The following is a 26,638-nucleotide window of genomic DNA, read 5'->3' on the forward strand; positions in this document are numbered from 1 at the left end:
ATGCAAAATCTTTAGTCACCAGTGTTTTCTCTACTCTTCTTGTGAGTAACAGGCATCCATTGGCTTTTTCAGTGACTATAGTAGGCTGACGTTCTGACTTGGTTCAAACTATTATCATGGCTACTCTTTTATTATCACATAGCAATAAGAAAGGCATTTAAATGGAATAAATACTATAAATAATAATCTGCTTGAACTGGTGTTGGCCAGAGGGGCCGATGGCGCGATATGGCAGCCTCGCTTCTGTCAGTCTGCCCCAGGGCAGCTGTGGCTACAACTGTAGCTTGCCTCCACCAGTGTGTGAGAGTGAATGAATAGTGGAATTGTACAGCGCTTTGAGGTTCTCGAAAAGCGCTATATAAATGCAATCCATTATTATTATTATTATTATTGAATAGGTTTAGCAAGAGAAATAAAACATTTTGCTTCTTAATGAAAGAAAAAGAAAAAAAAACACAGTCACAGCATTTCCACAAACTGGTCGACGTTTTTATTACTGATTCAACCTTGTACAGTACTGTAACAAAAACCAAAAAGAAAATCGTGATGCTGAATACACACTTTTAAATGCTTTTATTAAAATGAATTTAACAGTTGGCGGGGGAAACACATGTGATGAGGATTTTGCAGGATTTTAGTCATTCATTTGCTGATGTTGAACAGGTCCCACTTTATAAACTGGCCTCAGGTCAGTCAAACAGCTGGTTCAGTACATGTGGGAGAGATGGATCAAAATTGGAGCAATGAGGAAACCATCTTTATGTAGAGAGGATGAGGTCCCAGTATGCCCTCCCTGTGTCATACCAGTCCAATTAACCAGACCCTATCCATCCATTTTTAATGATTGCTAGAGCTGGGCTGCAGACGACAGATGAAGAAAGCCAGGCCTGTCTAGCCCTTTTCCAGCCATGCAATGAACAACTAATTATAACAACTGCCAAGAGCCATGGAGGGCTACCCTTAGAAACACGAGAAAAGGCCAGTGAGGACGGGTGCAGTCTAGGTTTCATAGTTAGGGTTCTTGCGGAGGATGACAAAGCCCTCCAGTATGGGCGTGACGGGCAGGTACTCCTCTGTGGCCAGCTCTGCCCTTTCTCCATGAGCCAGCAACACTGGCGTGGTGTGAGTCTGGAAACCTGTGATGGCCTTAGGCTTACCTGCCTGGCCCACAACATCCACAGCCTGTAGACAGGTCAGAGAAAATTGTGTTAAACAACCATGTCCATTTTTTGGCTATTAAATTACATACCATTCTCCACCACGCTTCTATTCTTAAAAAAAAAATTTCTCTGAAGAAAAGAGCTGTTAAAGTTCTTCTTGCTTTCAGCAACTCTCAGAGAAAAAAAAAGACAGCAGAACCTGTTCAGGAGGGAATTAATTACATGGGTTAGTAGGATAGGTAATCTCATCTTTCTCTGAACACAGTTTGAAACTTTATCTGTGGTGCTTTGTGTTAGGGAGAAAAGACAGAGTCAATAAGCTCTGCAGACTTTAATTGTCTCAAATAAGTTATCCCAGGCTTTACCTGTCCAACTCTAACAGACACAGGCAGCGGTCGGAGTTCCTCATCGAATGTGACCAACATACGTGGCTGCATGGCTGCTACCAGGCCATAGAGAATGTAGTGAGATTTTCCCAGGATTACTGTAATGCACACAAGACACGAGGGGATGTTAGCACAGGAGACTCTCGGTTCAAAAAAAACTTTCAAATTACTGACTAATAATGGATGTGTGCAGCTGAGTGGGAGAAAATTAACTCACTGTTCTTGACGTCGAGGAAGGAGACGAGCACAGTGAGCAGTCCCGCCACGGCAACCTGACTCATCAGCTGCCTGTCGCTATGGTAGGGACAGAGTGTGAGTGTGCCTTTGCCCAGGTGAGTCAGACCCTGCAGAGGCAAACACAGCAAAAAGTCAATAATTACTCTAACACACACACACGCAAGGCGTGCACGTACACACAAACACACACGCACTCACACACTTTTCCAAAAGTTAATTTGAGTCTTGTACAGGGTTCCTTTTGTTTTGCCACACACCTGAGCCAGTCGGACCATGAAGAGATTATTGGGATCTTTGGCGTGATATTGTGCCAGCTGCCGCAGCATGGCTGCCAGTCGGGCATTATTTGTGCCTGAGGAAATGGAAAAAATTAAGAGCTGTTAAACTTGTAAAGGGCATTGACACCGGTGGCACTCTCAGTCGAGGAGGCATTGAAAATGCCAACTAAGTAACATATACCTTCAAGCATTCTGTGAAAATTTTAGTGAGAAACTTTAGTCCAGTTAGTTTTTCGGATAGCTGGCACATTAGCGTCTTAACCAATTAGCATGGTTCTGCAGTACTGAGCAAGATAATGAACCATTCTATGCAAGATGGGACATCTTTAACTGCTACATGACGATGTAGCAGTGTAGTTAAAGATTGAGCCACACGTTTTAGCTGGATTTACAATACAAGTTTGTTATGAATAATATGGTGAAAGGCTTGAAAAGAAAATATTTGATATCCCATGAATTGAATGCATGAATTCAACTGCACTCAATTTTAACTGCTTTCTGTATTTTTGTTCATTTTGGACCAGTTTATTATTCTACTTATAACTGAATTGACTAGGAAATTAGCTACTAGGAAAATCCCTTGGACACAGCAGCATTGTTTACAAATAGCCAGCACAGGAAGAGATCCTAGTTCTAAATTGATCTATGATCTCAGTAAACATTTCAAAACTGGGTTTTTGGTGACTAATTTGACAGTCAGTAATTTCAAGTCTTACTTAATGCAAAAAGATGCTTATTTTGTAAAAGGAGTCTCATTGTAAAATGAAAATAAAATGCACAACAAAGCAGGCTGAGGGCAAGTCAGTTTTCTGTAATTTCTTTAAGTAGTCCTCAGGAAATGTTCTCCAGGCTTCTTTAAGGCTCTGGGGAGGCCAGTCCATGACTAACAGTGTGTTTTTCTATCCAGATATGCCGCTACTGCATCAGCAGTGTGATTTGCATCATTGTCATGCTGAAAATGTATGCTGTTTCCAATCAAATGCTTTGTAGTCGGTATTGCATGGTGGATAAAAACCTGACAGTACTTTTCAGTGTTCATAATTACATCAATTTTGACAATATCTCCATCAGCACTGGCTGAAATGAAGCAACCATGACAGAGCCTCCACTGTGTTTCATAGGTGGTTGTGGATATTCACAGCTGTACCTCTCTCCTGCCCTCTTCTGTACACATTAACAATTTGAACCAAAACCTTCAAATTTAGATTCATCCCTCGATCAGACCTGTTGCCACTTTTAAGTCCAGGTCTTGTGTTATTTGGCATATCTCAGCCTTTTCTCCTTGTTCTCTTCCCTTAAGAAAGGCTTTTTGATAGCTACTCTTCCACTGAGATCATTTCTAATGACACAGATGACGTAGTAAGTGGAGGTGCCAGATGTATCTCTCAGCTCCTCTATCAATTCTTTGCTGATTTTTTCCCCTTATTTGTTAAGGACATGATTTTCAGATACTATTCATTTGCCGTAGATAGAACAAAAAATAGCAGGCTTTTAAACTATCTTTCACTTGTCCAGTTTCCAGAAATTATTTAAGGATGATAATATTTAGGATCAGATTTAGGATTGGTGTTATTAAAATAACATTCCTCTGAAAATGGTCAGGTACAAGGCCTGAACAGAAAATGAGTGAAAAAGCAGCCAATGGCCAAAGAAAACTCTTCAGAAAGCTGGAGAACTATTGCTCAAGATCATTTAAAAATATTACAAGTTTCTTTGGAAGCGAAATATCAAGAAATGAGGGGCGGCTCAATAGTTTAGCACAGTACTGTATAATGGCAACCATTGTTAGTTTTCATGATTTCATATTGTTCCTAAACTTACCACTGCCCACCATGCCCATGGCAAAGATGGAGTTGTGGGAGACCTCGGGGTCAGCATCATGGGAAAACTTGCTGAGGGTGTCCAAGATGTTCAGACGCGGGTTAGACACAGAAATGAGCGCAAGGGCCAGGGGCACCGCTCGCCTCAGGGTGGGCTCACCGTAACGCAGCTGATAAAATGCAAAGAAAGAAAATGAAAGTTCATGACAGCATAAATCAGGAATATACAGGAACAAAAACTGTGTTTCTAAATATATGAATTGCCTACTTAGGCTGTTGCACCCTTGTATACAAATGACAGAAAGGAACTCTTTAAGAATAAGAACAAGAATCAGGATAAAAGGAGGAGTGATGTGAGTGAGAAGAATCAAATGCAGAACAGAAGTCAGTGCAGACTTCATTTTTGAGAAAACATGAATTTTTCTCACAGAGATGGTGAGATAAGGTAACAAAGCATTCAGCAATGAAACTGAAAAGATTCACTGCCAGTAAAGTAGTGTAACTGACCAGGTGTCCAAATGTTCGTAGTGCCATCTCTGAGCCAATCTCCTCTCCCATGGCAATAAGGGCAATACCAAGAACAGCCACACCCTGACGGAGTAAACAAAGTATTCAAGGTTTTATTCCCCTTCCACCCATCTAGGAAAACAGATAAATAAAAAGAACTGATGTATGATTATAAGGACTACAAGTCTGTCCTTACTTGGTGGGAGCCCATGTCAGCAGCAGTCTCCTTCTTGTCTTTGTCCTTCTTGTCCTTCTTATCTTTGTCCTCCTCTTTTTCCTTCTCCTTGGCTTCATAATGCTCACTGCAGATGTGGAGAAGCTGTTGCACCTTTAGCACATTACCAGATCCTGGACAGAAGAGGAGGAAATTATAGCAGTGAAATATAACTAACACAGTACATAGGTCTGCAGTAGGTGTGTGGTAAGCCTAAAAGACTAACCTGCATATGCACAAATATCCACTAGCGTATTGGCAAAACTGCGGAAAGGTTCAGGGACAACCTGCAGAGCTGCCAGAGTCGTCTCAATTGCCTCTCCTTTCCCTAAAGCCAATGAAATGACAGCAGTTAGAGCAGCTGACCAGGAGGAAAGAAATTATCCACTACAATAAGAAGATTTTATTCAGCACAAAATGATTCAGAAAAAGTTGTCAAACTTTGAGAAATTGTGCATTTTATTTTCCTGTGTTCTCCGCAAATGCATACCCAGGTGGTTGAGTCCCAAGCCCAAAGGCAGCCAGCGAGCATATGTGTCCTTCAACTCCTGTTCGTTCTTCTCCATGATGGTCTGGACAATGGTGGAGGTCACATCACCATTACAAGTTCCTACTGCGATCATACCACATGCCAGCGCCGTCACACCAACCACCTGAGGATTTAAGACACACAGAAATGATACTAATCTGATCCTCCTTAAGAATAGGGAGCTATATAGAAAATGTGAAGACATACCTCCATGCTGGATTTAGAGTCTCCCATGACAGGGAGAAGGAGAGACAGGACATCTTCTCTGTTGGAGCCAGCATAAGCAAGACCCAGTCTGAAAAAAAGAAGAAAAGGAGCAGGACATAATGTGATTACTTAACATTCAAAGAATATAAGACAAGATATCTCTATGGATGGTTTCTACAAGCATTCTCCTCACCCAAAGATGGCTCCTATCCTCATGATGTTACTATTGTGGAGGACGTAGTCAGACAGCAGGGCAAGAGCTGGATCACACTCATTCCTTACACCTGAGTTTACAATGCCACAGGCCAGAAGGGCACCAGACTGCACAGACAAGGATGATGCATGAGGAAAAAAACAAACAAAAAACCCCCAAAAAGTTTCACTTTATACCTCTCCCAATTCACAATAAGCCTGAGGATCACTTATGTTGTTCACAGAGTTAATTGTTAAAACCAAGTCAGTGAAGAGTGAGTTCTTTATATAACTGCCTTGCTATAAAAACAGTGCTACAGATGCATTACAAATGTCAAAACAGGACACTGATCTGTATATAAGGAAAAGTTTGACGTGTCCTCTCAAATATATCCAAACTATACCTTGATGTAGTCTTCAGAAGAGTAGAGGTATTTGTCAATCTGCGTCAGACCACCATCTACATCCCACAGCAGGATCATACCCAAGGAAGCTGCAGCGCTCAACATGCCTGAAGACAGCGGCAAATAAAATGTGCTGAAGACTGCCAGAAATGCTCACAGATATATGATTGTGAGATTGAAAAGTACCCAGTATAGCCACAGAAGCCCTCCACCTTTATATGCTGTGTGTGCTACGTGTGTTTTCTCATACCGTGGTCCTTGTTCTTGTACAGCCACTTGTTGCCATCATCTGTGAGGAGTTTATCTTGTCCAAAGGCTGCATTCACAAAGCCGTTCACAAAAGAAGAAGCCAAGTTCATCCGGGCCGAGTCCACTTGGGAGCCACTGCCTCCAAACCCTGCCACATACAGCACAAAGGTGATGGAGCGTGGGTACATTTAGCTCAACTTAACAGTAAATCACAAAACACAGATCGTATCAAACTACCTCATTTTGTCTTTAATGATGTGAATGGATTTAAAGAACCAAACACCGGCCTCTTAAAGTGAGCCAAGAGTGACAGATAGAGAGAGATATAGAGATACAAAGAGAGCAACAGAGAGAGAGAGAGAAGCACTTTTGCATTCAAAAAGAAGAGGATCCAGCTTTCTGTCTGGTCCACTTCAGCTCTGATGGAGATTTTTGTGAAGTAGTCACTCTTGTGAGTCATCCAGTGACGTCACTCCCATGATTGGAGTTTTTTCGGCTCAACTCAGCTTGGAACCCAAGGTGAAGAGCTACTTAAAAAAAAAAAAAAAAAAAAAAAAAAAAAAAAGGTACCTGGTACTAGATACCACCACCCAGTGGAAAACCCTAAAAACTGAGTCGAATTAAGTCAAGTCAAGCTGAGTTGAGTTGCCAACTCAGTATTAGGGGAAAAGGGGTTTAAAATTTAATCTTGTCTTGTACGCCAAAAAGCCAAGGGCTGGTCCTGTTACTGTACTGTCATCACTCTGCAAGTATAGATCCTTCCACTTAAATTCTGAAGTTCATCACTGAAGGGTCATATAGTTTTTATGTCAGAAGATTTGTTACTAGAGCAGGGCGATATGACCAAAAATATTTATCACGATATACATTTGAAAATTTGCGATAACGATATAACTGACGATATAATTGACACTAGACAAAATACTTTACAACTCCACAACTTTATTAGTGCAAAAAAACCAAACAAACATCTATGTATTTTCACTTAAACAAGCAGCTGTTTTTTATGTACAATAAAGTTATATAAAAATTCAAGAGTGCAAATGCAAATTCCTCGCTGACAGTTTAACCAAAAGGCATTTCCAGTGGAAATTGGCCGACATATCCTCAGCATAACCATGTATAATATCCACAAAACTTAAAAAGAGGTTATACACACACACACAATACGGTAATATTATGTTGAAGCACAGTACGTATCACTCCGCGAGGCTCCTCCCTACGATAGCCGTAATGCTCTGACAATCCATCAAGCGGTGCGGGTTCGTAGCTTAGCAAAGTCGTACTAAAGCATTTGACAGATTTTCCAGCGCCGTGTACGACATAAAATCATTTCAAGGTCAGTAAACACAACCAGAATTCATACATAAGGCACACGGGATTATAAGGGGCACTGTCAGCTTTCAGAAAAATCAAAGGATTGATTTTAAGTGTGCCGTATTTTCCAAAAAACAAGGTAATAACGGCGGCCCGCTAGCATGCTCTACCAAAAATAGTGCTTTGATGTGCATCTGATAGACGAAAGCTAAACCAGTTCCACATCACTGAAGTTGCAGCATTTTTACAAACCAATTCTGGTTCATGCGTTTCATTCAACAATCCGCTTTCGTCCTTCTCATTCTCTGTCGCCGCCATGCTTTTTCCGCCATGTGCGTATGAAAACAAAGGCACTGCGCATGCGCGTTTTACCCATATTCTATCGCGATATTTCATTTTCTTATTGTTGCCCAACATTATACCGGTATTACCATGAACGGTATGATATGGCCCAGCCCTATTTGTTACCTTCTTATTTTTCATTCTTTTTAAAGAATGAAAATGAGTATATCAGTCTTCAAATTGATATGCCACCTAACAGAATAGAAACAGTAAACCTTTTCACATGTACTCACTGTTGTTTTCCAGGTGTGTTTTGTAGATGTCATCTGGTACTTTGGGCTCCATGATATCCAACTGGGGAAGACAAGACAAGTTTGTTATTAATAAAAGTAAAAAGGACTGAGTCATTAGAGAGTGAAGCTGTGCTTAGGGTATAATCCTCCATCTCCCTTTATGAATCATAGACCATTATTCATAAAGTGCCAGTGATGAGAGTCATTTTAGGCTTTTCATTCAGTGCTTTCACCATCTATTTGTCACCTACTCCAGAGGAAATTTATTCTGCCTCTTATCCTCTTTTTACAATTTTGGCATTACATTTATCTACAGTTCATCTCAATTAAATCTTCAGCAACAACCTTTCTACAAAAAACCTTGTGTTTCCTGTTTGCATAACTGATTCCACATAGTATAGACAAACAGTTTTAATGTGGAGGGTGGTACATTGGGGCCTTTCTGGGTACCTGAATTTTGATATCAAAAACTGGGCACAAAAAGGTTTGGATACTGGAAGTTTAGATGTTGCTGACCATATCATCACATTACATACCGTTGTTTCTAAACCTTTGAAAAACATTTCCTCAAAGTTGTTATTAATAACTGAAGTGTTGTGCAACGCAGGCGACAAGTTGTTACATGATAGGATGGATCTAAATAAGCTGTCATGATGTGAAAACTGGGCAATCAAAACACTCAATGTTTGACTTGTAAATTGCAGCTTTTTGTTGCCATTTAAGTTTTATTTGTACAGTTTGATCAGAAGTTACCGTCACTCATAATAAGGATGAACGTCACTCATAATTTTGAACTTTGCGTCAAACTGTTTCTCCAGGGTGGAATGACAGCATGCATGTTTATTGATTTAAAGAAAAATTACTGGCTTCACAAGGTGAATTTATTTTTTGGGGTGATTTTTTTTTTAATTCATTCATTCATCGAATTTTTATGACAGTTTCATTCTAATGGAGAGAGACTGAATATGAACAAAAAAAAAATCCAGCAAAAACACATTACATTGAAGTTATAAATTGATCTGCATGTCTGAGTGATATAGGCATTTCATCCTCTCCATCCAACCAGAATTCTGGGTCTCACAGATCAGCTGTGTTTCTATGTGGTACACAGATTACAGTCAATCTATCTTTTATTGCTACAAAGCACACTTGAGCACAGAATCTATTTCTTTCATTCCAGCCTCTCCACCACCATTGGCAAGAACAAAAAGCTGTCAAAGGATGTCAGGAACAAGATTGTAGACATGCAACAGGCTGGAATGGACTACTAGACCATCAGCAACAAGTTTGGTAAGAAGGTGACAACTGTTTGAGCGATTATTCAGGTATGGAAAAAAAAAAAGACTGTCAATCACCATCAGTCTGGAGCTCCACGTAAGATCTTGCCTCATGGGTGAGTTTTACCAGAAGAAAGGTGGTGGATCAGCCCAAAACTACACAAGCTCACTAACAAGCTCGTCAAGAAAACAAGAAACTTGAAGAGGAGTGGGCCAAATTCCCTCCTGAGATATGTGCAAACCTGGAGACCAACTACAAGAAATTGCCACTGTAAATGCCAACAGGTCATGTCTTGCTTGGGGATCAAATACTTATTTCACTTAATGGCATTTTTGCTGTCGCTCTCCTTTAAAATGAAAGTACCATAACTATACTAGATTGTTCATTTCTTTCTACCTGAGCAAGCTTACAAATTCACCAGGTGATCAAAAAATTATTTTCCCCACAGTTTCCAAACATCTGACCACAGCTGTATATGCAACCTTATGAGCCAGAGTGTATCCCAGCTGTTTTAGGACTAACACATAAAGACAGACAACCATTCGCACTCACATTCACACCTAGGGCAATTCAGAGTTAACCCCACTATAAATAAAGCTGGAGTACCCAGGGAGTACGCAAACACGGGGAGAGCATTCAAACTCCACACAGAAAGACCCTGGCCTGATGGTGGAATTGAACTCAGGCTCTTCTTCCTGTGAGGCAACAGTGCTAACCACCATGCCACCCCTTATTGAACAATTCTCAATATATTTCTTAAACCTTAAAATACATTTCTTTATAACCTCCTGTCCTACCTCTCTAGCCAGGGCCAAGAAGTTGCTGTTGAGCTGCACATTTGACATGATCTCAGTCAGGTCTTCATAGTCCTCTACATCCTCATTAAGCTCCAGGAACATGCCATGACGACCCAACATGAATGCCATCTGTTTCTGGATGACTCTGGATAAAACAATAAAATTACAAGGAGTTTGTGTTTAATGCACGTTATCCACTAATATCTGACTAAATTACTTTGATATACCTTTATAGAGTTAAATATATATGCACACTCAGAAATTGTGTCAGTAAGTTTTGCACCTGTGAGAACCAACATGATCATGTTGGGTCTTTAAAGTTAAAGGCAGAACTTTAAAGTTCTTACATGTCTTTGCAGGATGTGAAGATGTTTTCGACAAGCTCCACATCATTGAGCATCAGGGCCAGGCGCAGGGCTTCTGGATAACAGTTGAACTTCCTGAAGATGTTCAAGGCACATCTCAGCAGTGCCGAGTTCTCTGGCTCAGGAACGTAACTCACACAGCTGAAGAAGTGAAGCACAAAGTTAAGAGATGCTCATATTCCAGTGAAAAATCACTAATTCATATTTATACTATACAACATGCTAAACTAAACAAGGTTTGTGTAGAATAGCTCAAACACACCTGGTGAGGTAGAGGCAGACTTTGCCGTATGCGTTTTCATCAATATAGTCCTCCAGCATGTCCAGCCTCTCAATCTCCATCAGCAGGTCACATGCCTCGTGCTCAGCATTGTGGGCCATGTTGTAGGGCACAATCTCCTTCACTAGTTTCAAAAGCGTTTCCTGCTGGGTCTTATCATTCTCCTCTACCTCCTGCCACTCTTTAGCCACCTCACCCGCAAGGTGTCTGAAAGACAGACAGAATAGTGACTCCAAACAGACTCACCAAAAAATGAGGCAAAGGAAAATAAAAATGTTTTCCACTTATTCATCAGAAGGAAAAACACAATATCTGTCAAGCTTTTGTATGAATTCCTTTCAGTATCAAATCAGACTTTTGGTGCAGACACCAAACTTAAAATGCAACTAATTAGACCTCAACCACTAATCCAAAGAAATCAGTAACTAATAATTTGGGAAGTGGTTAGTACTGACTTTTGCACTTTTCAAAAAGTTCCAAATAAGTGACAAGTTTCAGTTTCATTAGCAATCAGATGGTTACATGGAACATTCTCAATTACTAGAAAGTGAGACAGTGAAAAAGTGGAGCTACAGAGCTGCTGCAAATTCTACTGTTAAAAAATGTCAATGTTGAACAGTAAAAGCACATTATTGTGAAAGATATGTGGAGCTGTGGCTGCTCATCTCTGACTGACACATAGTGGACAGCAAAGAGGCAGTACTATGCTGAAGAACACCAGGGTGAACTGAAAGTATATTTCTAGAGCTGACAGCAGCTGTTCCTCTCACTGTAAGCAAACCAAAAAACCTTAGTGAACAGAGAGCCAATTAAGAGTCCTTTATGAAAACTTCAACATGTCTAAACATGTAAACCTGAACTCCTCAGTTAGATCATTCCAAAGCGGGGCCCTTTACTCAGCAGAAAACTTGTGGCATTCGCAGCACTCCACTGTAACATGTCTTACCTGACGTATTCATGTCCCCAGGAAGCCAGCTCTTCCTGGGAGCCCACTAGGCGGTACTTCAAACACTCCCTCTCACCGCTCATGGTCATAGCGAGCACTGATACAACATCAGCACAGAAGCGCTGCAACAACAAACATGAACACACACTGTTTAAACCCAATACTAATGTTGGATATTTTTCAAATGACCCACAATGTAATTGAGCACTTTTAACTAACAGTTCCATTTTAATCACACATTCATACAGCATTTCTATACACTTCCAAGTACTTTGTCTACCTCACATTCATGGCCAAATAACCCGTCATGCATGTCTTTGAACTGTGGGAGGAAGCTGGACAACACGGAGGAAACCCACACAGGTACAGTGAGAACAAGTAAAGGTCATCCAAAAAGCCCCAGCGGAGGCTGAACTTGTAACCCTCATGCTAACCACTCCACCACCTTTCTTTCTTGGCTCTTGACGGAGGCCGTTGCTTTTTCTCCTTCTCACTCTCTCTCCCTTGTCTTTCCTGCTTGGCTTCTCATGTCTTTTGTATAGTCTTGCCGAGAAGCCGGGGCTTGGGAGAGCCCGATTGTCCTGCGGAGACATTTACTGCCGGATACTCGATGGACGTTGCGTCGTGTGTCTGGTGACACTCTCGATGGAGGACATTGAACGACATCTACCAATTCGGAAGTTCTGTGTGATTGGAGCTGGCTTGGACCTGGCTTATCAAAGAACAAGAACCGGCTACAGCTGTTCAAAATCCCATAAGGCTGGCGGACATGATCGGCAGGGCTGTGAGTACTCAGACTGTGTTTACTGAATGCAATATGGATAAGATCTTGGAGGTGGCACTGCAACGGGAATTGAGAGACCTGGTGACTAGTGACGGACATTAGACCAACTGCAAAATTGGAGGCATCTTAATTGCCCCTTGGGGACTGTCATACATATCATTAAAAATTCTTAATGGTCTCGTGCAATGCGTCAACCTTCTTCCTCTCACAACACATTTATTTTTATCTATATCTATATCTATATATCTATATATCTATATCTATATATCTATATATATATATATATATATATATATATATATAAATAAAAGTATAAATACATACACACACACACTCTCTCTTGGGAATCTATTCATACTAAATTCAGTCCATTTTCTGGCCAAGAGTCTCACCTTGTTCTCTCCAGGGGCCATGCCCTCATAGATTTCTTTGAGCTTGCCATAGTGTGGGCGCAGGAATTTCAGGGGTTTAGGTACTGAGGTCATGGAGGTGGTTGAGGAACGAATCTGTCTGCGCAGTTCTTCTAATGCAGGACGATACAGTGCTGTGTTTTCCTCCTGCAAATGTGAAAAAAAAACAACAACCCAAAAATATTTTTACTTTGTAGGAATTTGTTTCATACCTCAACACACAAAGAAGTTGGAGAAATGTGAATACTCACACTCAATCTCTCCACCATCATCTCCAAATCCTCTTGTAATTGCTTGTCTTCTTCTGACTGAAATAATATGAGGACAACATAAGAATGTCATAAATCAAATCCGTAAAAATAAAAAACATGACTCCTTAAGACCTCTCAATACTGCCGATGTTGCATATCAACACAATACATTTGCTTAATAAGTGTCAACTGTTGCCAGTCAGTGAGTATTATATAAACCGCTTGTTTTGGTGCAAGCTCAATCATTCAGTTCGGAAATCCCAAAATGTTGGGATTTCTTCTACTGAATTCAAGATACTTGAATTCAAAGTCCTGTATTCAGATTTCCAAGCAGAACTCAAGATGACATTTCTTTCTGTTAAATCTTAATAAAATCTTATAAATATTCAAGCCCATCAGTGGCGCAGGTATGTATTACTATTTACATACCACCAGGCATTGCTTAAATATGAACAGGAATGTGGTTTTCTACTTTATAATAATGATTATGTGTCTACTGAATTTGTCTAACAATGAATGTATGCCTTTTAAAGCTACTGTAACATATGGTTTACTAATAATACTATACTTTAATTGCGAGTTATATATATTTTTTCAGCATTTTTAATTTGTACACTTTTGTTAAACCCAATAGCATGTAGTATGTACATTATAACTATGAAGAAAGCAAATTTAAGTAGAGTCAAATTCTGTTTGTTTGCACAAACTTATCTAAATAAAGATGCTGAATATTCGGAATAAGAATTCGCCTGTCCACGTTTGCACTGGATTTCACTTAGCTTTCCACTAACTGTAAAATGTAAAGTCAATCTAATTAGTTCTCAGATATGATATTGCAGAATAGATGGGATTTTGCTGCGTGAGTTTCTGTGACTTCACGTTAGCTGCTGTGTCATACAGTACGTCTTCCAGTACTAGCCGAACATGCTAGCAGAGCTACATTAATGCCAGCAAAGACAGCGGACATAACAAGTAGCAAGCTAACGCTAGCATACCGGCTGATGTAGGCTAGGCTAAAATTACCTAACGGAGGTTATTAGCAGCATTTTAAAGGCCCACAACGTACTAATAAGTCAGACTGGTGACATTTCATATGCTTATTAATTGCAGTCCAGTAAATTGAAGCTCGGTAGACTATCTTAAATCCCACTAACTTTTGGCCTGCTCGACCATGTTGTCAAAGCGACAGTGACTAAGGCAAATTAACACGTCTGGCTCGATTACATTTCAATGAATGAGCAAAAGGCCAAAATGTACCAATTCTTGCTCCTCTTTCTTCTCTTTATCCTTCCCCGAGGGTTGCTGGGCCTTCTCCTTGTCCTTGTCCTTCTCATCAGTCTTTTCGAGCTGCTTATTCTCTTTGTTTTTTGCCTCCTCCATGGTGGTGGCTCTGTGAACTGTTGGTTAGCAAACGGAAATGTTCAGAAAGCAGGAGAGCACCTTCTTCGCTACAGAAAATCTGTCCTGGTTTCACGTTACCGCCTCTACTGGCGGCGGGCTGTCGTGGTCGTTTGTGAGTACTTCAGGTCCCGTAAAACAGGAAACAGATACGCGAAATTTCATGGTCAAAGACACGAGAAACTGCGCTATTTCACTATTTATTGATAGCTATAAGCATGCGCCACACTGTAGACGCATAATTATTGACGTCAATTTCACAGTGTTACAGTGACCAAAAATTTGACAGAGTTTGTGTCCTTTACACACCGTTCTGTGCATTATAGGTGGCAAAACATATGAAAACAAAACCCAAACAATTTAAAAATATATTTAAGGCTTAAATAAATAAGGTTTTCAATTATATGCGAAGTTTGTAAATACACAGGCGCTGTGTGCGATTTTAAGATGAATGCTGGTATTTCCTATTTTCTGGGAGTTTTCTAAAGTAGCACAACTTGTCATATGACTTCTCTGCACTATATCACATGCCCTTCACTATTTCCTTCTTTATTAGCACTATGGCTTTTCCCACGTTCGTGGTGCTCCTTTGTCAGGTAGCCGTGTTTCTGTCTCTCTGTGTTGTTGGAGAGGGTCGCTACTCCATTTTCAGGAGGTTTAAAGAAGCACAGGACACCAAGCAGGGATCTCCGTTTGAGGAGCAATGGTTCCCACAGAAATTGGATCACTTCAACGGCGCTGACACAAGAGTGTGGAAGCAGGCAGGTCTACATGTTGGTTTATATGGACGTTTGTTTGATTTAACTGTGTGGTCTAATCTTGTGCAGTTGGACAAATGTGTCATAATGCATGCATCTGTCACGAAAGATAAAGCCTTTTTGGCTCATTTTACTGCAACCCCACTGATGTGTTTATTTTTTTTACTTTCTGAATGTCTCTCACTTTGTTGTTCCCTCTCAGAGGTACTTTATAAATGAAGCCTTCTACAGGCCTGGTGGGCCGGTGTTTCTGATGATAGGGGGAGAGGGCCCAGCAAATCCAGCATGGATGAAGGATGGCACTTGGCTCACCTACGCTGAGAAACTGGGAGCACTTTGCTTGATGCTGGAGCATCGCTTCTATGGAAAGAGTCACCCTACAGTGTATGTTTATCCCTCTCTTTATGTCCTGTTTATGAGAGAAATCTCTATGTCTGTGTGGTCATCTGTCTTGACAACTCAGTATCCAACCCTCAGCTTCACCCTGTGCAGAGGGTAACACACACGTTTGCACTGCTTCAGGTTCAGCAGGTTTAACAAAGCTATGAAAACATTTATTGCCATGAATGCATTCCTGATATTCTTGCTCTCAAGTTTAACCGTCTGCAAACCCTTACCATAACCGAAACCTAATTCTAACTTGAACGCTAAAACCAAGTCTTAACCCTCAGACAGAAGGGCTGTGACTCGTGGTTCAAAATTCACAAAGATGGCCGTACACACAGAATATTTTGATCATTTTCACTATATCATCTTTTTTTAGTTTTCCTGTGACAAATGACTCTAACAACTCAATCATGTAGCAGAAATGAGTGGCTCTCAAATCCCATGTTTAGTGTGAGTTAAAGCCGGCCTATTTTTAGAACAGGAACTCCACGATTACCCGCATGTGATAAGGTTAAGGGACATGTGTGAACTGTAGCTGAGTAAAATAACTGACTTCCTTAAATTTCAGCTCAGCATGAACAAAAATGATCAAATGCAGAAGTGAAGCAGTACTGCACACCAAATATGTTATACCAAAATAAAAAAATAATGTTGTGGGTGCAAAAACTGGTATTAAAAATGTCAGGCTTCCTTTGTTTATGCACCAGTGAGCTGTGTGCCTTTCAAGTGGTTAACTTCAGTTTGAATCTTTACACAGGAAGTTTCTGCCAGAGCAAGGTGCTCTTAAGTATGGCTAAATCACTTTGCACAGCTCTTTGCAGGTTTTCCCCAACTCTGGTTGTGCACACTGTAGGATCAGAACAAATTTACATTGAAACCACCAGCTGAATTTTCTCAGCTGGTTTTATCAGCACCACTAGATGGCAGCACTGCAGTGTGCCCGTAGCCCAGTCGCTGGATAGAACAATGTGGTTTGATACTGAATGCTTACTCTTTTCTTTTAGGGACCTCAGCACAGACAACCTGCGTTTCCTCAGCAGTCGTCAGGCGCTGGCTGACCTAGCACACTTTCGCACCATGATTGCCGAGGCCCGAGGGCTGACTGACAGGAAGTGGGTGGCGTTCGGTGGGTCCTACCCAGGTTCTCTGGCTGCTTGGTTCAGGCTCAAATACCCCCACCTGGTCCATGCCTCTGTGGCCACCAGTGCACCTGTTTATGCCACAGTCAATTTTCCAGGTAAGAAGAGACATGATGTAAAAAGCCCAAACAGTGTAACAAAGCCCTAAATAATGTTGTCTAGTCCTGATTTTAGAATGTGCCGAACTCCATTTAAAACAATCTAGGATTTGAACATGTATATGCATTCAGGAAACAAAGTGGGATTACCACATTAAGGATACGCTAAAGTGTTGTTTGTTGTGCTTCTCAGTATTACATTCAGTTTCATATAATGTATGACACACTAAAAACACACTGCAGTATCAACACCCTCACCAAACACACGAAGCATCAAATCGAACCACTCGACAAATTTTCTAGCTTCGGTCAGTGTCTCGGAACTAAAAGGCTCAGACACATCAGAGATGAGAGCTCATTCTCTATCTGTGTCTGTGTTGTATTTGGCCGTCTCCTTTGTTTTTCTCCGCAAGGCTGCAGGCTGGAATCGAGATCAGAGGAGCTTTTGAACATGGATTTAGGCTCTTCCACCCACACATGTGCTGTCTTTAAGATGCTATCGCACACATTCATTAGACATTCCTTTTGGATTTAGGGACATGTGAGAGACAAAACACCTGGGACCAATGGTGTACTTGCATCAGCCATCTCTTTTGTCCTGCAGTAAGTTCGTGGTTATCATTTCCAGCACAGCACAGCAGTAAGTTAGAAACTACCAGTAAGAGGTTGGCTTTCACTTAAAAAGGGGGGGAGAAAATTCCTGGATTGTGTAATGTGGAGTTTCTCCTCTGAGCTTTTAGACTTTTCATAAGCTGTGAAATTCACTCATCATTTCACTTTCAACCTCACTGAAACCCAAATAAACACTCTCAAACATTTAAATGGAACTGGGTTCACACGCTGTTTTGAAGATAAATTGGTGCCTCTAAAATGGTCCTGTGTGTTTAACCAAGAGCTTTTTTTCTTTTTTGTGTGTGTGTATTATTGTGGTCTTTTTATAGCAGCCCAGGTTTAAGTGTCCATGCACCCTCTGCCTTTTTTTCTTTTTCTCTTTTTTTATTTTTTCTTTTTTTTTTCCCCAGAATACTTGGAGGTTGTTTGGCGTTCGCTGGCCTCAGAGAACACAGAGTGCCCATTGCTAGTGAAAAAGGCTTCGGATGACCTCGTCGAACGCCTGAAAGACCCCAGAACCTATGAAAACATCACCAAAGACTTCAAGTAGGTTACATTTGCTCTCTGGAAGTGATCGTGGCTCAAGAGTTGGGAGTTCGTCTTGTAATCGGAAGGTTGCCGGTTCGAGCCCTGGCTTGGACAGTCTCGGTCGTTGTGTCCTTGGGCAAGACACTTCACCCGTTGCCTACTGGTGGTGGTCAGAGGGCCCGGTGGCGCCAGTGTCCGGCAGCCTCGCCTCTGTCAGTGCGCCCCAGGGTGGCTGTGGCTACAATGTAGCTTGCCATCACCAGTGTGTGAATGGGTGGATGACTGGATATGTAAAGCGCTTTGGGGTCCTTAGTAAGGCGCTATATAAATACAGGCCATTTACCATCCTTCTGTTTTGTTATTTGCCGTGACCAGAGGAGCCCTTAACTTGAGGCATGTTATATAAACGGAGTGTCCAGTGTCCAGTTTGCAGCCAATTACAGAGTAAGCCTTCCTGATCAGTCTGGCAGACCACAGCAAAGCTGACATCCCCTTACTTCTCTAGTCTGATCTTATTCACATTGAGAACCAGATGATTCTTCCAAAGTGTGTGTGTGTGTGCGTGCGTGCGTGCGTGCGTGCGCAACAAGGGTCATCTTGGGTCAGAGTCAACAGCTCCAGAAGTATTGCCTCAGTTTTCTGGATGAAGCTGGGCCGCTGGAGGGTTTCTGTGTGGTTACGCACAGAAATGTCTCACTGTATTTCCTTACATCACTTTATCATTGGGTTTATTGTTATTACTGTGGCTGTCTAAGATTTCAAGGCTTAACATTACTTAAAAAGAGTAAGTAAACAAAAACGCCTCGGCATTTACTTTTATTGGGTTATTTTCTCAGCCCTCTTATTACATTATTTTCTTTTCATTCACTTCCATTATTCTCAGTTACAAACATGAAGTCATTCTTACCCGTGCCATGTGTGCAGCCTCTGATGTTATTTTATAGCCTGTATTTGAGGTTTTTATAGTGACTGTCAGCATGATAAATAAGCAGTGTTGAATGGCGTCTTCAATGGCGTGGGCAGTTTTGCAGAACTTGTGCTGTCATGGGGACTTGCGAACCTGCCCATCTTTTTATTTCTGCTTCATGCAGACATGTCCTCATTGCAGGCAGAGGTCACAGGGGTGGTTTGGAGGCTTCCAGCTTTAAAACCGCAAAATATCAGGCAAAGCAGCGCTTGCGTCACAGCTTGAGCATGGAGGAAGTTTTGGTTCACTGCACACACAAGGGAGTTGAGTCCAATAAAATGAAAAGTGAACACTTAACTACGTACATCCACAAACGCACCTCAGTAAGGTACAATCACTGCCGTGATTACTGTCAGCTTGACAGACGGCCCTAATCATTTGCATGGATTGACTTTGAATACATGAATACTTGATTAAAAGGGAAGTCAGTTCTTTGGATTTACTTCTAGCTGCATATTATAGAAAGTAACACCCAAACACATGCTGTTGGCTAGCACTTTACTATTGTCCCCCCTTTATTTCTTTTTTTCCTCTGGTTTTTCTAATTTCTTCATATCCTTCCCTATTCCCATGTTTCTTCTCCTCCAGTTTGTGCTCCAAACTACAGATCCAGACAGACATGGACTCTGCCTATTTCCTGGAAACGCTGGCTGGCAACTTCATGAATGTGGTCCAGTACAATGAAGACAACAGGGGGTTTGAGGTGAGGGGAAAGCCAAACTGTATTGGGGGAAAGAGCCAGACATGTGGCTTCTGGAGTGCTTCTTGATATCCTCAGTCCAAAAATGATAACCATCTAATATGTTAGAAGTTGTACAGAACGAAAACACTTGTTTACAGGAAAATTTGATATTATTTTGCAGAGGGCACAGCATTTATCCCCTACTGCCCATTTTCTCTGAGCTTTCTCATTGTCATAGATCCACATAGGTCCAGTTAAGAGGAGGCTCTCCCTTTAAGGATGAGGTCGGTAAATGATGGACAGAACACATGCATAAAGATTTACACCAACATGCCTGCAGTTGACTCTGCAGGACAGGCACAGATGCATATCTGTAGCTGTTGTTCAGTAAGTACAAACGGCTTGCGTAGTGTTTGGGTGTAGCTGCTCTACAAAATGTGCCCAACCACGTATTTTTGATACCGTTTGATGTGAAAAGACATCTGATATGGAAAGAATTTTTTAATTAAGACATGATTTATGTGTACTGACTAAGCACTGAACAGGCTTTGTAGCTATCAGGGCCTGAGTTGAATGCAAGACCACTATGAGTCAGGGGTGTAACAGGGAACCGGGCAGTGTGCTGAAACATGATAAACCCTGCATTGTCTAACAGCGAGAGGCCCAGAGATGTTGCCTCGGAAGAATTTTTCCAAGGTTGCGTCGGGGACCTGTTGCTTGCTTACTGTGTCTGTGTGTTTATATAAGAAGTGGGGCCTGGCTTGTTGCTCTGCAAAGTGGAGGCCAACAGAGTAGATAACAGTGGATGGTGGGAGGGTTTGACTTGTTTTTAAATGAAAGAAGCCAGTACGGTGGTGTTTGGTGCTGGTGCTTTTTATCTGAGATTTGCTTGTTTTTTAGTGGAAATATTTCTAGCATAAGATGAAGCCCATGGTCACGATAAATGCACAGTAATGCGCAAGAATCTTAAGCCACCCCTGTATCTTTATATTTTGCTAGGGAAATGGGTCCAATGTGCAAAAATACAGTATATAAAACACAGTTTTCCCAGTGCTAATCAGCTTCAAAGTCAATATTTGGTGCTTTTTGGCACTTTTATTCTTCAGCACGGTCTGAACTTTCCTCAGCAACTTCTTGTCTTTTCTGTAAGATTTCAGGAACAGGATACAAATCCATGCAAGTGTGTGTGATCAGCATTCTGTTGTGGTACAGCAGTAAACATGTACAGCCTTTTAGTAGAAGTCCCATTGTGCATGATTTTTGTCAGTTACTTTGGTTACTGTACTTTTCACCTTTTCCTCACTTTTCTTTAAAAAAAAAAAAGAAAAAAAGTGACTCCCCATCCCCTCTCTGTCCCCCTGGTGCCTGGAGGAGACGTGAGTCCGGTTACCAATAAGCTGATGTGAAAAAGTAACAAAAGAGCCTTTGGTCTCTCTGGTTTCCTGTCGCCCCAAGCTAAAGAGACGCTTATAAAAGAACTGAAGGGAGCGTCGGGCCACATAGTCCACAGTGCTAGCAGACAGGCACAGCCCACAGCTGCCTTCTCTGACACAAAGGGCAGAGAAAACTAGCAGGTTTTGGGTACCGCTGAGGAATTTGGGTAAGAACTCGGGGTGAGGTGTAACTCAAGCAGTAGAGTCACAGCAGTGGTTTTATGCTTAAGGTTGTCAATAGGGTGCTGTATAAAATGCAGAAGGACCTTATGTAACGGTACAGCTTGTAGCGCAAGTACAAATAGTTTGTTTTCCTTTTCTGTTTTTTCTTTTTTCTTACATAGAATAGGGGATGGTAATCACAGGTCACTTAGGTGTTCATTTTTTCACGTAAGCACCACTCTGATCACTGCCACCTGTTTGCTCCTGCAGCCTCACTCTGTCAAAAAGCGCTCTAATGGAAGCATTGAGACACACTGAATGTGCCATTTACCAGAGTAGTGCTGTCTCGAATTAAACACTCATCAGCACATGTCTGTGGGGAACAGGACTGCCTCCTGATACTTGCTTTACCATGAGTGCTGAAGATGTGTCCTCCTCGTTTGGCTCAATATCATTTGAGCCCTTCCTTTTTCCTTTTTAGCTAAGATGGTAGCTGCTGAGTTCAAAAACTGTAGGGTATTCCAAATTTGACTTTTGACTGCTATAAAGACACCATCCAGGTTCTGGTAGAGCTTTTGATGTAGCTTTACTTGATAATGTTAATACCCTCAGGCACTCAAAATTGCCAGTGTAATTTTAGACGGGTGTATATGTGGACCCAGAGTGCTGGACAGCAACCACTCAAAAGCCACAGTGTTTGTGCTGATCATAATGGGCATACATGGAGCAGGTCGCCACACGTGACAGAAACTGCATCAACGATGTCCACTAATTGTACACGGCTAGACTTGTGAGGACAAAGACATGAATATATTATGTGTGTTTGTCCAAAGAGAACAGGCCACTGAAAATGCAACACAGATATTTTCCTCCACAGATGTGTATCCAGACTGTAAAACATAAACTTACTGGCTTATTCTGCGGCTTAATTTTTATATGCGAAACACTACACAACTGCCAAGAGTTAACTCTCATTTGCATAAGATGAAAGGTTTAGTTAACTTTCAGCTTTCTTCTTTTGTCAAGCTGCTAGTGAGTCTCTCACCGCCTTAAATCCCAGAGTGCTCTGTGAAGACATTCTTGCATGTTGTTAGAAGATGCCTGGGGGCGAACTCTTTCTCACTTCATGCTGCTGGCCTGTGTGCCTAGGTATTCTTTGTACTATCACCTCACAATTAAATTTTTTTATTTTTTTTTGGTCCACTACTTTGTCTAAGATTGCAATATCACAACAATTGGGTGAAGATAATATTTGTCCTTTTTAAAGGTGGAGCGCATTAGCAACAAGAGCCTTTGTTGATTAGTGTGTATTACAGGAACTGATTCACAGGATGGATTTCTTGCCAGTTGGCCTCATCTCAGTGTCACCATCTGGGAACTCTAAAATACCCTGCCCTTGTCCACATATGAAATGAATAAATATTCATGTTATGTTTTTTGAGGTTGTACAAAATATTTAAAAGGCCATCACACCGCAAGGTCCTTTCAAGAGCTGTTTTGGACCTTCTGGTAATGTCAAAGTCAAAATAATTTCTAATTCAACCTTGATCATGTGTTTTGTTTTTGGGGGTGTGTGGGATGGGAGGGGGGTTAAATGTGTTTGCTTTTCCAAACACAACTTCTCGCTCAAGTGTTGTGCCATACCAGCATGCGTTTTAGTGTTTGACAAATGCTGACCAAACTTCATCTACTTAACCACTGGAAAAACTGCCACTTTCTGTTGGGACCACCTTTTAGGATGGGGGTTAAGGATTTCCTATTCACATCCACTTATACACTCTGTATTGTATTGTAGGAGCTTAAATCTGGTCTTGCAGCTAGTTGTGACCATATTAGGGTATTCTCTCTCTGTGACTCTGTTTTTTGTTTTTTTTCACCCTCACTCTTGGCTTTATATGACAAACTAAAGCCTAAAGTTATGGCTCAGAGATTATTTCCACATCTATTTTCTTCCACTTAAATAATCCAGGGGTTGGAGCCTATCTTAGCTGTCACACAGCAGGCGGTGGGGTACACCCTGGTCAGGTGTGTGGCCTTGAGTGGTGCGGTATGGTGATAGTCCTAACAACAGCGCCACCGTCCCTCCCTGTATTTGTGCAAACACTGATTTATTTGAAACTTTGGTCAAGGGTATAATAATCCAAAGTAGCCGCTCAGAAAAATTAAAATAATATAACTGCACATCTTGCCATCAATGTTGAGAAAACAGTGTTTCTATGTCATCCTAACCATCTTCTTTTCCTTGTGGTGTGCTGTGATATGTCATTAAAGGGTGTTACTGGTACCAACATCACCATCAAGGTGCTGTGTAGTGTGATGACTGACAGCTCACTGGGAGACCCTTACGCCAGATACGCAGCTGTGGCCCGTCTCATGATGGAGACCACCTCTATGAAATGCCTGGACACTAGCTTCAGCAAATACGTCAGCGACATGACTAACACATCCTGGGATGGACCAGCTCCAATAGCAGGTGGGTGTGGACGCGTCTTCCTTGGAAGTGGTATTTGGTTTGCTCATTTTTATTTAGCTTTAGCTTGTGGTCCTTATGAAACAGATATTTCTGTACCTTGCAATTTTAGGCTGTCTTTTGTTGTTTTGTTAGTAGAGTAGTTTATTTTTGTTGTTGCACTTAAGGGAAACTGTCATGTCTCATCGTGACTTTCCACTGTCATCCAACAATAATTCAGGAGCACTGCAGTAGCCTTAGGAAATGGAATAGAACAGTCACAGGCTTGTTCTGGCATGTGGTTACTATGCTGATGGAAGGATTTGAACAACCAAAATAAAAGGAAAAAAGCTAATTCAGGAGTATTGCTTAACTTTACTACTAAATAAATCCTGGCATAACATCCCAAAATAAGGCTGCTTTTTCTAAACGAAGTTTTCACGAGGGTTTAAAGTTCCTATATTGTATCCACTTTTTAAAAAGTTAAATTAAGCCCGACATGTGCCCCAGAATATCTTTCCAGTTCCAGCCAAAAGTGTCATACGAGTCATTCCTTTTGCCGTGGCTATGTATGCCGTCACGCTTTCTGTTTTTGTAGGTTTATATGCCAAAGCAAATGGAACACAAGTGAGCTGCTAGGTCTGAATTCAGGAGCTCAGTTCTTTTCTACTTGGAGGTGGTGCTTTTACCTGTGCTGAATCACAACTGGCTGCAAACCACAATAGCTCGTTCAGAGACTGTGTGCAGAGAAAAGAAATATTGAGTTAATCTATTCCATTTGTCGGTCTAAAGACACACTGGAGATGTGTTTAAAAACAGGGAAGTGAATCTGGCACCACTGCATCCCCTTTAACACCTGTGGTTTATACTGCACATAATATGGAAGAAGAAATGCACACATGATGTTGGATATATATGTATATGTGTGTGTGTATATATATATATATATATATATATATATATATATATATATATATATATATATATATATATATATATATATATATATATATATATATATATATATATATATATATATATATATATATATATATATATATATATATATATATATATATATATATATATGTATAACTTTGTAGTAAAAATAGCATTTTTGTCCAGGGTCGCATGTTTCTGTTGTCAGCTCAGACTTCATCAGTGGGTGGGGTGGAGGGTCACAGGAACAGGATGTGGTCTCTTTGAAAAGTCTTTGGGATGCGCTTGCATAAACTTCCCTGCCCACCTCTTTGTCTTGGGGCTCCAGTCAAGTTGTTTTCGGTATTTATTATAGCTGAATAACTGAAAATGAATACTTTTTTTTTTTTTTTTTTTTATCAAGGTGATTTTAAGATAATTATTAGAAATGCTGGCTCTAATAACATAATGTGTATAATGCTAACAAGGAAATGAACATGCTATTCATGGGTAGATTTTTGTGTATTTCTTGACAGGGAGACAGTGGGTCTACCAGACCTGTGCTGAATTTGGATTCTACCAGAGCACTGATTCACCCAACCAGCCGTTCGCTGGCTTCCCTCTTGTGTGAGTACACCAAACATGGCCAGTAAAGCTCACACATTTAATTGCATATTCAGTTGTCATTCTTATTGGGGTTTTTTTCTTTTTCTTCCCATCCAGATATTTTCTGAAACAGTGTACAAACTTTTACAACATCAGTGCTGAGCAGGTGGCGGAGGCTGTCACACAGACCAATGAGTATTACGGTGCTTATGACATCCGCTCAAGCAGAATTGTGTTCCCCAATGGCTCCATTGACCCCTGGCATGCCTTGGGGGTCACTCAGGACATCTCAGCTGACCTACCTGCGATTTTCATCAAAGGTGAACAAAAATGATGCATAATGAATTTTTATGTTAAGTTTGTTTTACACTCTGGATACACATTTGTGGGGAGAATGTCTGTTTCAAATCATGAGATCAGCATATGTCCAAATAATCCCTGTTAACCAAAAGGTCGGGCTGCACACTGCTCTAAACATCCCTATTGTCCTTTTTTTTTTTGTTTTTTTTTGTTTTTTTTTGTTTAAATGATGTCTGTGAGAGCGGTGGTCCTGGATATGGTCATCAGGTATACATCTCTGGCTGTGAACACAGAAGCCACAACCACCTGCTGTTTAGATCTTCTGTTTGTGAGGGACAGCCAGTCAGAGTTTGGCTCAAAGGAACAGCAGGCTTGTAGAAGTGGAGGCCCCACATAAGATAAAGATTTCTTTAAACTGTGAATCATGGAAACAGAGTTTAACAATATAACAGTGAAGCTGGAAGTGAGCCCCCCTTTAAGTAAACACCTTACAAACTGTACATCAGATTGCACTGATATTTTTTTTTTTTTTTTTTTTAAACACAAGTCCACACTGAGACTGAACTATGTTTGTGGTTGCTTTACATTACATAAGCCAAACGGCTAAATCAGAGTAGAACAATGCTTTACTTGTTCAACTCCAATTTTATTTGCTGGTTAATTGTGCTTGGAAGTCTTGTTTCCATCTATATTTTTTTTTTTTTTTTTTTTTTTGTCTCTCTTGCATGCCTTATCCACTGTTTTTTCTTTCCCCGATCCAGGAACCTCTCACTGCGCCAACATGTACCCAGCCAGGAGTGACGATCCCCCACAGCTGACCCTGGCCCGTGACCACATCTCCTTACTTCTGCAGCAGTGGCTGAAGCAATGACTGAGAGCTAAATAAGCCAGCAGTGGCTTTGCAACTGAAGCGTAATACTTTCAGGTCACTGAGAGTGGGAGAAGAGTGCTTAGCTTCCTGCCAAATTTCTGGTTGATCTGAAATTCTATTTTGCACAAGAATCTTTAGGTCCAA

General features: G+C 41.0%; 2 protein-coding genes across 2 annotated transcripts; one reads left to right on the top strand and one right to left on the bottom strand.

Moving 5' to 3' along the window:
* Positions 1-476: 476 nt before the first annotated feature.
* LOC146618314 (26S proteasome non-ATPase regulatory subunit 2) lies at positions 477-14,591 on the bottom strand. The gene is made up of 21 exons (XM_085371460.1): positions 14,444-14,591; positions 13,187-13,243; positions 12,918-13,082; positions 11,742-11,863; positions 10,778-11,002; positions 10,498-10,656; positions 10,151-10,295; positions 8,076-8,136; positions 6,185-6,331; positions 5,935-6,041; positions 5,532-5,659; positions 5,339-5,426; positions 5,093-5,255; positions 4,829-4,930; positions 4,585-4,736; positions 4,389-4,472; positions 3,883-4,051; positions 2,041-2,135; positions 1,764-1,890; positions 1,526-1,644; positions 477-1,182 (listed from the first exon to the last, which is right to left on the bottom strand). Exons 1-21 carry the CDS (start codon positions 14,564-14,566, stop codon positions 1,000-1,002), a joined length of 2,721 nt encoding a protein of 906 aa, XP_085227586.1. The 5' UTR covers positions 14,567-14,591; the 3' UTR covers positions 477-999.
* Positions 14,592-15,111: 520 nt separating this feature from the next.
* prss59 (serine protease 59, putative) lies at positions 15,112-26,638 on the top strand. Its single transcript, XM_085370966.1, has 9 exons — positions 15,112-15,345; positions 15,545-15,726; positions 16,734-16,966; positions 17,989-18,124; positions 19,662-19,776; positions 23,622-23,823; positions 25,254-25,344; positions 25,441-25,643; positions 26,385-26,638. The coding sequence occupies exons 1-9, from the start codon at positions 15,112-15,114 to the stop codon at positions 26,492-26,494; spliced, it is 1,506 nt and encodes a 501-aa protein (XP_085227092.1). The 3' UTR covers positions 26,495-26,638.

This window comes from Diplotaxodon limnothrissa, linkage group LG14 (assembly GCF_057381915.1).
Source record: "Diplotaxodon limnothrissa isolate DT_005_m linkage group LG14, D_limnothrissa_male_GT1.1, whole genome shotgun sequence".
Classification (NCBI taxonomy): Eukaryota; Metazoa; Chordata; class Actinopteri; order Cichliformes; family Cichlidae; genus Diplotaxodon; species Diplotaxodon limnothrissa.